Source organism: Xenopus laevis, chromosome 5S, assembly GCF_017654675.1.
Source record: "Xenopus laevis strain J_2021 chromosome 5S, Xenopus_laevis_v10.1, whole genome shotgun sequence".
NCBI lineage: Eukaryota > Metazoa > Chordata > Amphibia > Anura > Pipidae > Xenopus > Xenopus laevis.
In genome coordinates this window covers 92,176,599-92,191,384 of record NC_054380.1, presented here as the reverse complement: position 1 = coordinate 92,191,384, position 14,786 = coordinate 92,176,599, and the positions used below count along the sequence as shown (strand labels likewise).

Genomic DNA, 14,786 nt, shown 5'->3' with positions numbered 1-14,786 from the left:
ATGGGATTGGGAAGTCTCTGCTTCATGGAGCCGCTGTACATGTAGGAGGTCGCATTGTGTTCTGCTTCAGGCTCTATATAGATTGGTTACTAGGCAATAGCGACCAGATCATCGCCCTCACTCAGCAGGGGGTCAGCATTAGCTATGGGATACTACTGCTTATGAGCAGAAATAAAATGCTCACATTAATCATTACGTGAAATAGTTTTGAATATAAACAGTACCCGCTGTGTATTTAGTGACAGTCGTTTTTCTCTGGTATCCACATTCCCATCCATACATTCCATGGGCACATCCATGTCACATACCTCCCAACATTTTGGAAATAAAAAGAGGGACAAAAATGATGGTGCGCGTAGCGGGTGACTATTTTGACCACGCCCGTTTGTGTGGCCACACCCCCTAATTACCATGTTCATTTTACAAAATTTGTCAGGTTGTGAAAGTTTGAACATATTTCTGTGGTATTTTTTCCAGTTATTACAGTTTTGCTAATGAAGGTGAATTGCCCTTTAAGCTGTGAGTCTAACTTCTCCCAAGGGAGCTGTTATCTTATATTGTTACAATTACTTATTTGCTTATCTCGAAATTGCTGCAAAAGTATCTTATCTGAAGATGTGGCTGTTTTGGGCTCTCTGCCAAAAGCCAATTAAGTTAGAAACATTGTTTCTTTTTCTGCCTTTTCAGTGCAGAGAAAAACGGGACTTTCCTGTACAAATGAGGGACTATGGGTTGAGCTGTCAAAAGATTGACTGTTCCTCTAAAAATAGGACATTTGGGAGGTATGCAATGTACTGTAGTATATTTATATATATCATGGCCAAAAGCAGGTGTCGGTCAACTAAAAAGGGATTTTTTTACCACCTTCCTCCTCTGCAACAATAGCCCAGTATTCCCCTTTTTGTAATTTGCACCTGGATTGAAAGGCTTATCCACCCAAAAAATACCCTTTTTTGCATTATGAAAGAAAATGCAATTCTGGTTTGAGCTTTTCATTGAAATCAAACCATAACATTACTGGATACAATGAGATTTTAGACGATTTGTGTTTTTTACTTTGTGGCAACAGTCTGAGATCATCCCTTTCTTCAGTTATGGAACTAGGGGTTAAGGACCCAGGTGCAGGCCATGCAGCCTCCCCACCCCCTCCGGAGAATATTTTAACGGCGGATTCTCATTTGCGTACACCTCCTGCGGGCCTGAGGGGGTGTGGGCCCTGGTGCGATCGCACTTCCTGCACCCTGGTAGTTCCTCTACTGCCTTTCTTATTTCAGCATGGCCAGTATTGGTCTGACCCACCGGGATACCAGGAAAACTCCTGGTGGGCCCAGGTGTCAGCTGGGCCCTCATGCTGCTAAACATTTGACCTATTTCATGGCCATTCCCTATTTCTATGAGAACAAAGAAGCTAAATAGATGGAATAATAGATTATAGCATGTAAAGAAAAGAGACTAGGAGAGTAGAGGTTGAGTGAGAAAGAATAATAGTACTGAGAGTGGGCCCCTGGTCTAAGGTTTTTTGATGGGACCCTGGTCTAAGGTTTTTTCGGTGGGTCCCTGGTTTTCCAGTTTGACACTGAGCATGGCAATGCCCCCTATTAATAAAGTAAGGTTCATACAGTATATAATAATTTTGCTTAGATTGAAGTGGAAGAACTTGTCTGCTTTGCATAAAGTCTTGACCTCTGCCCAAATGAACACCTGTAGGATCAGTTAGCACTTCAGCTGTGAGCTAGGCCTGATTTCCAACATCAGTAACTTAACTCTGTGATACACTTATGGCTGAATGGCGGAGAACTGTAGCAGCAATATTCAAACATTGTGTAGAGGAAAGCCTTTTCAAACATCTACAGGGTATTATAGCAAATACATACTGTTTTCATGACAGTGGCATAACCACCATATGCTGCTCTATGTCTCCAGCGCCCCGGACCATGAGGTTGGCTTTCTCTTTAGGTGTAAAATCCCTCTTCTCCTACCTGAGAGTGAGTGGAGGAGGAGTCGGGCTGGGCAGTAGGGGTTAAAGTGCTCACTGGGCCCCTCAGAAGATTTTTTTTGTAGGGGGATCTGGTGCTGCATAGTTACTCTGCTGTCAGTGACCTATAGAGCAGTGTATATGCACATCTGTACCACCATTTTATCTTATTATGTTCATCTACTAGAACTACCTGAATATCTGTTTCAGAACCCAATGAACACATTCTAAGAATAAAAATGACTAACATGGCATTCTATTAAGAATTCTGGGTCCATTTTGAAGTAGAGGGCCAGCTGCGCTTTACTGAGATAATAGATCTGCATATCTTGCCATAGCGTGGATGGGAAGTCCAAAACCAGGTGTTAAGAACAGGGCTTTACTTAGTAGCCCATTCACAAACCGTACTGCTATAGCTTAGAAGGACTAGATACAATAAGGATGCTGCTAAACACTAATTCGCCTGGTGAAAATCTTGTTTTGTAGGTTGTGTGTACAGAAGCAGAATTTCACCCTTTGCACCATAGATCCATGTGATTAGTAAGGCTCAGTTTGGTTTATACAGTAAAGATGAGGTAGGATTTTAGTCCATGGGTAATTACACTGGGTGGGGGGTATCACAGTAGTAGTAGTAGTAGACTAGGGCAGCATAAAATGTCAATCTGGCCCTGCCTATCATATGTGGCTAATTTAGTTGAGTAACAAATGCAGACCTGTAAGTATTAAGGCTACTTATTGTTGCTAAGTTACTCCAAAACATTTATTTTAAGCCATAAAACAGGAGAACGGTGTCCCATCCTCCCACACAATTTTGCACACAATACCAGCTCAAAAACACGGCTGGAATTTTCACATGTGATTTTGGTGCAACATTTTGTTCCTGTTCTCTTATTGTTACTAGAACTGACTGTAGTTCAGTGGGTCTGAATATTTAAACCCATCCACTTGACTTCATGCTTCATACTTTCTTTTTACTATTAAAACAGTCCTTGAACATATTCAGAATTTTGAATCACTGGTAAAAAGGGTAATTAAACATGTGAAAGAGAAAATGAAAATGTGAAGCTAGGCTTTCTATATTATCCTGCTGGACATTGTAGAGGTTTGCATGTTAAAATATCACCCTTGAATCTAGCGCAGATTACTTTAATATTCCTTCTGTGCTCTTGAAGGATTCTTTGGTCTGTTTTTTGCAACATACAGTAGTTCTGAGTAACCAATTGAATTATTCAAGAACACCAGTCGACTGTTTCTGTCCAAGTTCATGTAAGTTCCAAGTTCACTTGGAAAGTGTGAAAAATGCAATATGTTTTTTGTCCCATATATTTTTTTTAAGTTTACCTCTTTTTCTCCTAGCCACATCATCAATGAGTTAATTGAAACAGAGCGTGTTTATGTTGAAGAGCTTCAAAGTATCATAGAGGTAAGAACAATTTTTAAACCTACTTTACTGCAGTGTGCAGTTGAATGCTTGCCCACTGTCAAGAAATGTGTGTACAATATTTATATAGTGTCACAAAGGAAGAAAAAAATCTTCAGTCTTCTAATTTGACCATAAAATATATTTGTAGGCACTTATTATACTCTCAAACGCACCTGTTTTTTTCATAAGAACACTGTTTCTTTTCCTTAATTTAATTAAAGGGGACCAGAATGCTGGTGTCCTTTGAACTTCTGCCATTTCTATATTTAATTTTACACCAGCATCGTCGGAAAATCAATTGCTAAGCGGTGCTTTGGAGCAGTGCTACGCAATATGTTGGCGCTATATAAATACATGTTAATAATCCTATGTTAACAGTTACCAACAAACTTCTTATACCTGAGTTGCTTGGTGGGTAAAATGCTGTCTCTAAATTAATCTCCTTTCTACTGGAAAACCTACAGAATTGTCTGTTAAAAATTAACTCTAAATGGAGCCCTGCATTTTTTATGCTCCACTTACACCACAGGGCCTGTTGAAACACATATTTTCAGTTATGAAGTTATGCAGTTGAACATGTATAGCATCTTAACTCCCCAAAGAGTCTGGTCAATGGTCAGTGTAAGTTATGTAATTGTAAATTTAAGGGAACTTACAATAAATGGAAAGTTAACCTCTTTTGAAATGAGCTTGCTTAGAATTTCGAACTTACAAAAATAAATATATAAACATACATCACTGTTACATTGAAATAGAACATATCAAATGGTAGATTGAAATGAAACCATGATTAATAATAACCATATCCAACCTGCCGCCTTAGGCTGACAGAGAATCATGGAACCCTTCCCTCACTAGGTTTTCTTTTTGCAGTGATGGATTATAGATAGTTACATAGTTAAATTGGGTTGAAAAAAGACAAAGTCCATCAAGTTCAGCTCCTCCAAATGAAAACCCAGCATCCATACACAAACCCCTCCCTACTTTTACATAAATTATATATAACCATATCTATACTAACTATAGAGTTTAGTATTACAGTAGCCTTTGATATTATGTCTGTCCAAAAAATCATCCAAGCCAGTCTTAAAGGCATTAACTGAATCAGCCATCACAACATCACCCGGCAGTGCATTCCACAACCTCACTGTCCTGACTGTGAAGAACGCCCTACATTGCTCCAAATAAAAGTTATTTTCTTCTAGTCTAAAAGAGTGGCCTCTGGTACGGTGATCCACTGGCACTTGATGTCCCTCTATTATACAGATAAACTATGTAACAGTGGGGCTTCTAGTCCCAGAATCCTTCCCTTTACAATGGAACAATTTGCATTTCATTGTGAGCTAAACGGATGCTGGGAAATTATTATTAAAAGTATCACCGTTTCCATTTAATCTGTGAAATTAGCCCTGCCTGTGGTAAAATACATTTCTATTTATTTTTGTAAGTTCAGAAAGTGTTTATGTACATTTTCTACCTATTAAAACCCTCAAAACAACTCGATAGGGGCCCCAGACGATGATGTAGAAAATGCAACAATAGACAGATGTGAAGTCAATAATTTGGCATAAATTAAAATGTGCTAAAAATATAACTTCTGTAAACCTCATCCTGTAAAGTTTTCAGAAGCTGGGAGATGAGTGAGCAAGATGCAAAAAGCTCCTTTTAGCTGAAAAGGGAAAAGATGATTCTCTGAAAGACACTCAAAAAGTCTGCAGGAGTATTTGATATAACATTTTTGTCAATAATTTACATATATTCCAGTGTGTACATAGATTACACACAAAGGCACAATGAAATTAATAGGGGCACATGGTTAAGACTTCCTTTTTTCCACCGAGGTCCTGCATGATCCCTCCCTAATACAGAGCTTTTGTACACTCATCAGTTTACAATGCTATTTTTCTTTTCACTGAAATCAAATTTAAGTTAAATACTGTTAAAAAAATGTTTTTGCTTTTACTTTTGGCCAAAATAGCAATCATCATTAAAATCTAATTTAATGACCATATTAAAAACACATTTGTTTTGTTATGACTATTCTTGTTTAATTAAAGATGATGACTATCCTTATTCAATTAAGAACACTATTATTTTTGTAATAGGAATGTGCTACCTCAGCTACTGGTTTTACGGTTATATTATCGGTGATGACGTGGCATCACCTCATATGTGGTCTAGTTAAGTAAATTAGCACAATCATTTTATTGGTCCAGGATCTTCTATGTGGTTACAGTATTGAGGTGCTATAGTGTTATACTGCAAAAAGTAATCCATTTTCTTATTCATTTAATACCTGTGAAATTGTATGTGTTTACTAGATTCAAACTACACATACAAATGCTCTAAGAGAATTTCCGTCTCTGTCTAGTTTATGGCAAATTATAATTACTACAGGTATGGGATCTGTTATCTGGAAAGCTCTAAATTCCGGAAAGGCCATCTCCCATAGATTCCATTTTATCCAAGTAATCCAAATTTATAAAAATGTATACATTTTTTTAGTTGTAATAATAATAATACAGTATTTAATGTTTACATGATTTTGTAGTAGACTAATAATGAAGATCCAAATTACTGAAATATCCATTATCCGGAAAGACCCAGGTCCCAAGCATTCTGGATAACAGGTCCCATACCTGTAATGCTTGTAAAATCATGAGCTCAGTAAGCAACTAACACTTCTTACTGTGTTTTTTTAGGGGCATAATACCTGAAGCTAGATCCAGGGCGTTGCTATATTAACATGCACACGAACAGTAATAGAAAGAGCAAATGCTTAGCAAACATATATATCGTTTAATAATATACACACAATTATTTTTGTCTCTCAGTTCTTGTTTTCAGACCATTTGTTTCTCTTTTTACAATCATAGATTCAAAGGTCAGTATACAGCTAAACATAGGCACATATGAAAATAATAAGGTTGCCTTTATAACAAAGTGGTCAAATGAGAATAAAAATATTTTATGAATAAAAGTGCATGTGTATGGAGAAACATCACCCTACTGTCGATGATCTATGTTCTATGATCGATTTAATGGCAAAACTATAGTAAGCACTTAATGATCTGTGAAAGCATGATCACAAGGTACAGTAAGTGATTTACAGCAAATTGTATTTCTCAGTTGTCCTTAGGAATCACAGAGCACTAGTAGGTTAATACACCTTTCCATCTAGGAGGCAAGATGGAATTATGGTTCCTCCACCAGGAACCCCTCCTCTTCCCTGTTGAAATACCACCCACATCATGCTAACTGGAAGTTGGATGTTAGGGGAGCTTGGCTACCTTATATATTTTATTTAATCTTGCTTTTGTTTCACTTCAGAATTCTTGCAACAGGTTTTCAATCTGATCTCATGCATGATCCATCGTTGTCTCAATCTGGACCTATCCTTCACTAACTGGCCAGCAGAGACATGATTCAGAGCTGTCTATTGAGGTATAGTTGTTAGCATGCTTTGCATGCTGGTGGGGAAAGCCTTGTAAGTCCTTCACACTAGTGTACAGGAAAGTAGAGTCAGTGGGTTCCTGTTCACAGTCACGCTTCCTCCTTGCCATCAGTGGAGATTCCAAGGACTCAAGGACACAACACATGGCATCTATCCTCCGTTCATCACCAAGTAACCGCAGTACATATTAAAAAAATGGAACAAAAAGATTTCAAAAAGGTTATTTTAGTTGCACCATTATTTACTCAGGTACAAATGTCAGAACTTATATATGATATAATGATTTTAATTCCTAGTAAACAGTTTCACTGTTAGGTATGAATCCCTTATAAAGTAATTTTATTTTTTTGATCATTTATTCTCACCATTGCATATGTAATGTGTAAGTTCTGACATTTATACCTCAATACATGATGGTGCGACTAAATTAACCATCTTGGAAGTTTTTTGTTTCTTGTTTTTGTTTATTGTCTGTATATATTTTGGTTGTTGGCATATTTATTCCTCCGGTTGAAGGACATACTGGTGCTTAGACGCTCTATTACATAGCCCACAGTACAAGCTGCATATAACCTAGACATATGAATGGTCAGTCCCTCCCATGCTGTCAGAAGTGGGAATACCTCCTAAAGTTCAATGAGACTTGGTCTCTTGGGTCCACAAATTCATTTCATTTGGTTACAAACTACAATTCCAAAGACCCCCACAACGAAGGTTTCTTCTGTCAACTATACCCATTAATCCAGCCAAGAAGTGGGCCTTGAGACATGCAATCCAAGACTTTCTCCTTGAGCATACCATCATCTGGTCCCCAGAGAACAACATTAAGGCTTTTACTCAAATCTATTCAGATACCTAAACACAAAATTTTGCCCTTCAACCTGTGGCCTCAAATTTCTACATGTTCCATTGTTCAAAACAAGGGGACTTCTTTATGTTCGATAATGCTTATTTCCATATGCCAAGCCACGGTGATCACCAACAGAATCTTTGCTTTGCTGTCTGAGAGGAAAATTTCCAATTTCAAGCTTTCCACTAGCAAATTTTCTCAAAAGTCCTGTTGGCTTTAGTGGCAGACATGCAGGAGTTGGACATCTGTTTCCTACTTGGATGACCTATTAATATAGCCCTGTGTTACATCTTTGACTCACACCAATCTATGTATTCAGGTTTTGGAATCACACTGCTGGAAGATCCACTCCTCAAGATTTAATAATGCCACCATTTTGGCATACATAAACCATCAAGGAGGTACACAGAGCAGCTTGGACAGAGACATTACACATGCTACAGTGGACAGAAGACAACTCTTGTTGCCTAATAGCCATCAACATTCCAGGCCAACTGAATTGGAACGTACCACCCTCAACACAGGGTAATGGATACTCAACAACAGCGCACATCAAGTGGGGAACCCAACAGGCAGACTTCATGGCCAATAGGTTCAACTATCAGGTAACTTGATACCGTTCCAAGTACCATGTCCCATAAGCTTGGTCGATAAACGCAATGACAACAACATGGGAGTTTTTTTCCACCCTATTATATGCCACCTGCAGTTATTTCAGACAATGGAAATAGGTGAGCATGGCTCTCTGACCTTCTGAAAAACTCAGTAGCATCTCCATGGCTGCTAAATTGCTAACAAGACCTTCTGCTTTAAGGCCCCTGCTGACACCCCTGTCTAGAGAATCCCTGAATGCTCCATCTGGATGAACAAGGGATTCTCCAACAAGGTAACCAGCACCCTGTTAGAGGCTCTCAAGTCAATAATGGCAACCTCCTATCACTGTATCTGGTCTACCTACATCTCCTGGTGCAGTAATAGAGCCGTTAACCATCGTATTTACACAACCGTACTTGATTTTTACAGATGGCCTTGTTGAGGGCTTGGGAGTCAATTCTCTCAAGGCCCAGGTTTCAGCTTTTTGGTGTTCATCCAAAAGCAGTTGGCATCACCCAATGTCACAAACTACCTTCAAACAGCAGGGCACTTCTGTACTGGCACCCTGCCCCCTGTGATACCTGAAATTTTTACAAGTCCTTCAGAAAGGCCCATTTGAACCTCTAGCCTCCATAGATCTCAGAATACTCATGTGGAAAATACTTTCCTGGTGACCATTTCATCAGCAAGACAAGTCTCTGAAATCAGGGCTCTGTTTTGCAAGCCTCTTTTCTGCATCTTCCACAAGGATACATAGTTATGTCCTAAAACAGCCAATCAGAAGTAGCGACGCCTACACAACCTACAGTAGATGTTATGTGAGCTCTCAAGGTCTATTTTCACAGAACAGTAGACTTCAGGAAGTCAGAGGCTCTATTTGTCCTTTACAGCCCCCCTGCAGCAAAGGCAACAAAGCATCTAAAGCTTATATTGCACAAAGTTCTACAATCAGTTATGAAGTGAAAGGATTTTACAAATGCATTGTTCACCTGTGATTCCTTTTTGGGGGGGTTTCTACCAGGTGACTACAAACTCTGGTAGCTTTGTCACACTAGTGCTGTTTGGAACTGATGGTGGTGCACAGTGGTTTAAATATATGGCAAGTTGGGAGGGATTATGTATCTACAGCAGACCACAGGGGCTGCTTTCTCTATAGCTACAGCACTGTGGGTGCCAGGGAAGAGGAGTGTTCCTGGTGGAGGAACCTACTTTTAAGTTCCATCCTGCCTCCTAGGTCGAAACGTGTAATAACCGACTAGAGCTCTCTGCTGCCTGCACTTTACTTGGAGAACAGGATTTATCAGTAAGTAGACAACAAATCCCTTTTTGTTAAAGTATGTTATGGAATATGATTTGTGAATCCAAATCAATTAAATGGTCCAAAAGCCATTCATTCAAAGGTGTGATTTAGCAATATAATCTTTTTTTCCTTTGGTCCTAGGGTTATGCATCATCTTTGGACAATCCTGAAATGATTGGTTTGATCCCTGTGGCATTACAAAACAATAAGGAGGTTCTCTTTGGAAACCTTTCAGAAATTTATGAGTTTCACAAAAGGCAGGTATCCTAACAGTGTATTAGTCTAACAAAGCAGGTTGTATTGCCCATATTGCTGTTCATGGTTTATATTTTTAAAGAAATTCCAAATAAGATATAGGGATTTTATGTGTGCTGTATTTGATATATGCATGAAAATATTTATAAATGTAATTTTTGGTATTCGCGATAGCAATATTTCTTCTTTTTCTCTAGAATTTTCCTCAAGGAATTAGAGAATTGTATTGAAAATGCTGATTTGCTTGGAACATGTTTTTTAAAAAGGGTAAGTTATAAGTATATGGTAAGTGATATGTGTGCTCTGTGTTGTTAATCAAGTATTACCTGATGTAAACTGCATATATCTATTCATGCGTGAAATATCAAAATAAATGCTGATGCCTTCATTTTCTACCAGAGGAATCAGAGTTTCATATGGAAACAGCCTCTGAATTACTATATGGTTTCCTTATGGAATATTGTTGGGGGATTTATTTGTTTCCGTTTCCTACCAATGTCAAATTTGTTTTGAATGATCTTTCAAATCTTGGGCTGCTGTCTCACAATGTGTCTCCCTTTGTGTTAGGAAAATGTTGGAAGAGAAAATGCTGATTCTACCTGATGCCACCCATGTGTAGTAACAGACAATATATTTAATCCATCCACCATGCAGATGGTCATACTTCAGCGTGTTCTGACTGAAATCTGCCCCATGCATGTTTGTTGCTACACACTAAAAGGGGGAATCTACATTTTCTGCCAACTATATCTCTATGTCCAGTTACCGAAAGCATTTCTGCACCTACTGTAGTGATGGACTTGTATTGCCTTCATTTACCAATATCTTGCTAGATGAAGTGGAAATCTCACCTATAATGTAAATGTATCAGAGCTTGTTAATCTTATTTTTTGGGGCTGGAACCTGTTATAAAGAGGTTATTCAAATTTGTGATCACACTTAAGGCATGTGCCTTTCCATCATCTTACCAATGTAGTAAATTGGATATCAAAGATTTCGCTCAGATGCTTTTTACCTTTTTTATGAATAGAAAGATTTAAAGAATAACAATACATCAAACAGTAACAAGATATATATACACAAGCAGGAAATAATGTTACAGTAACAAGTAAAAGAAATTGTCAAAACATTTACCTTAACTTTTAACTAAGATAGCAACTTCACTTGCCCTATGAGTTTTCTTAAACATCTTGGTGGTATACACCATAACATTTGTGGTAGCACATCACATAGCATAACACAGAAATGCATTTTTTTCAGTGTTGCAATAATGCTGTGAAACAAGGCAAAAATACAGATCGCGTATACTTCTGAACTTCTTATTGTTGTTTTTGTGTTTCAACTGTATATACTTCAGTCAGAAGTCAGTGCTGAGTAAGAGGTGTCTTTCTTTGTTCTGTTCTGGCTGAACCCATGTCATGTGCATTTTTAACATTTTTTTTAAATGGTTGAATCTGTACTGATGGAGATTTACACATTCAAAAGAGTAACCATAGATTCTATAAAGTATATTACTATTATTATGAATAAGACACTTGTTGTGTTCACAGCCAGGAAAGGCCTCTGATGGAAAAATTTTCTGTATTTCAGAAAGAGGACCTTCAAATTTATGAAAAGTACTGCCAAAATAAACCAAGGTCTGAAGCAATTTGGAGACAGTGCGCAGAGAGCATATTTTTCCAGGTAAATTAGTATAATTGGGACTGCCATCATCAAAGAGTTAATGTTAGGCTTCTAACTCCAGTTTTTGCCTAATGACCTAGTCTTATTCCATTGTACTTATGAGTTACAAAAAGCTTTACCTTATCTAAATCTATAGGCTGTTTGAAACAACCAGTATTTTTATATAGTTTTAAATTGAGTTCTGCTATACCAGGCACATGTAGCCCTCTAACTATTGTTAAACAATCTACCATTTCCCACTCTCTGATAATCTCGGAGGGGTGCAGGCTGGAGATTCCTGTGCTGTAGCCAATAATTTAGAAGCAGAAAAGTAATATCTTTACCAGATTACTATGAGTTTAGATTGATTGTAAGGATCACATATATATAACAAGTCTAAAGCACAGTAACCAGTATGGCTTTCCAAAGCCATTTTTGTAGTTTCTCTATTTAAAGCACAAGGAAACCCGAGTATAATGGATGCATTCCTCGCAGAGGCACCTAAATAACACCACATTCCCCAATACTTGTCTGTTTGCCCATACAGTACCTGTTATTAAAATGTTACACAGTGGCATTGTTAGTCACAATCTCTGCTCAGTTGATGTCCTTTTCCAAGTTGTTTGGCAGACAGGAACATGCACAGCTGAAGATTTGCATTCGGTCCTGACTTCAACTGTGGATTCACCTGTCTGACAGACAACTTGGGGAAGGGCATCAAGTAAGTGGAGATGGTTACTGACAATACTATTGCACTACTCTGCATCTTAATTAAGGGAACAGGCAAATATGACTGTATTGGGGAGGATGGATAGTCTGGCTTAGGATGGAAGTTCTCTGTAGCGAAGATATGATATATTCATGGCTGTTAATCAACCACCAAATACCAAGCCTTATTCACAAATGCAAGTAGAGGTGCAAACTGATAAAATGGTTGAACAACTGAGTGAGCATTGATGCTAACAGTTTGTACATTGTGGTAAAAAACATGGCAATTATGTTCAAATAATTGCACTTTTCACTATTCCCCACATTCATAAATACAGTAAGACTTACTTTATTTAAATTATCATTTATAAAATTATTTACAAAAATATACATTTAGGAAGAATATGTTTAGTTTCTGCAGGAAAGTGAAATGATGAAATCAGAATATCATATTCATACACAGCCTGATTAATTTTGTTTCAATAAATAACTAAATGTCTAATAACACACGTACTCCTAATAAGCAAAAATCACAGTGCCAAAGATGTATTGAAAGTGATACCAAAGAACATAACACAGATCCCACTAACAGGCATTCAAAATAAACCTTAATGTTAATGTTGGACTCAAACTTCTGCACCCTATTGTATGTGATGCTAGGTAAATGGAAGCACCTCACCAACAAAATGTAAGGTTTCATAACTGGGTTTAAGTTATTACCTGAAACATGTTTACCTCCTTTATATAGCAGATTCGAGTTTTAATGGTGCTTTGAACATACATTGATATTAGTTTTAAACCTACAAACGATTTGGGGGACAAATATCCTTTTCTATTCACTTTTACATGTATCTGCTCACTTTTAAAGGAATGCCAACGAAGACTGGATCATAAGCTGTCTTTAGATGCTTATCTTCTTAAGCCTGTCCAAAGGATCACAAAATATCAGCTTCTTTTAAAGGTATTATTTTCTTTTCTTTGTTGGAATTAGATGTTACATTTGAAATGTGTTTTAATGTGATTGCATCAGTGTTGGGAACATATATAAACATTCTTCTAATTTTAGAAAACTTAGTACAGTACATCTTCATCACATAGCTAATGTGATACATTTTTCATAAGGTTATGCAGGAATGCATGCAAAGTTTGTTTTGTTCTCAGCCCTTAGCAATAAATAAGCAGTTACTGTGTACTGAGCTGGAATAATAAAATGAAGTATGTGTTTTTGTTACTAGCTTTTATAGGGATAGGCCTATGATTTCATAGGATTCTGCAATGCCAACTACAAACACTAATACAAATTAAAAACTAAATGAGACAAACCAAAAAGTGAGTGAAAAACATCAATATCAATCCAGTTGTGGTTTCAGGATTTTTTAAAAAATATTTTGCTGCTCCACTGTGAGATGGATACATCTCACTCAGTAGTGATGTGCGGGTCGAGAATTTCTCGAACCGACCCTAACTCGCCCGCTCCCTAACCGCACCCGACCCGGGCCGGCTGCTCCCCTTTATTTATAGACCCGTGCCCACCCTGCAGTGACGTCATAAAAGGGGCGGGCAGGCGGAAGTTTATAAATTCCGGTGCCGGAAGCTGGCAGTACTAGGTCGCGGGGAGAGCAAGAGAAGAGCTTGACCCGCACCCGCCCGCGACCCGCGCATTTTATACAGGGGTCTGCTCGAACCCGCCCGACCCGCAGGCCTCGGGTCGGCCCGCACATCACTAGTAAATAAAATCGTGTGGGTTCTGAAGACAGGCAGTGCGATCTATCTTCTATCTATCGTCTATCTTCTATAACTCTGTATTCCCTCCTTTGCTAAAAAGCCATCCAACCCTTTCTTAAAGCTATGTAATGTGTCAGCCAGTACGACTGCTTCAGGGAGAGAATTCCACATCTTCACAGCTCTCACTGTAAAAAACTCCTTCAGAATATTTAGCCGGAACCTCTTTTCTTTTAATCGGAATTAGAGTATTAGAGCAATTAATATAGGAACCATTATATATTTATACATAGTTAGACAGACAGGCCGGAATCAGGATAGGAGAACGTAGAATAGTCAGTGGACAGGCAAAGGTCGGATTGGAGAGGTCAGAGTAGTCACAAGCAGGCAGGATCAGGATTGGAGAGGTCAGAGTAGTAAAGCAGGCAGGCAAGGGTCAATACACAGAATAACAGGCAGGATTCACAAAGGAAAGAACACCCAGGAACAAGCTAATTGAACCTAACAATGGGCAAGGCGCTGAAGACTAAATTTCCCCTTTCATAGTTTTTGAATTTCGCACCATTGCGCGTGAAGTCATCACGCTGGCGCATAAACCCGGAAGCGTGCTGGCGCGTGCACCATAGGGGAACCGGCACTCGGAGGAACCAGACACATGCGGCGGGCGTCCACGGCGAGGACATGGTGGGCGCCCCCGCATGCCACAGAACATACCATTAGACCATCAGGGTCTATTCATTACAGCTATATCACCCCTTAAGAGCCTCTTCTCCAGCATGAACAACCCCAACTTGACCAGTCTTTGCTCATAGTTAAGATTTTCCATACCTTCTACCAGTTTAA

The 14,786-nt window shown here is 38.5% G+C and overlaps 1 protein-coding gene across 4 annotated transcripts in view; it reads left to right on the top strand.

The window, feature by feature from the left end:
- LOC108717446 (guanine nucleotide exchange factor DBS-like) overlaps positions 1-14,786 on the top strand; it is a 186,741-nt gene that overhangs the window by 124,799 nt on the left and 47,156 nt on the right. For all 4 annotated transcript variants that reach the window (XM_018264694.2, XM_041564799.1, XM_041564798.1 and 1 more), the window contains exons 16-20: positions 3,332-3,398; positions 9,738-9,853; positions 10,049-10,118; positions 11,442-11,534; positions 13,090-13,182. In XM_018264694.2, the coding sequence (XP_018120183.2) occupies positions 3,332-3,398; positions 9,738-9,853; positions 10,049-10,118; positions 11,442-11,534; positions 13,090-13,182 (439 nt within the window). The remainder of the gene's footprint in view (positions 1-3,331; positions 3,399-9,737; positions 9,854-10,048; positions 10,119-11,441; positions 11,535-13,089; positions 13,183-14,786) is intronic.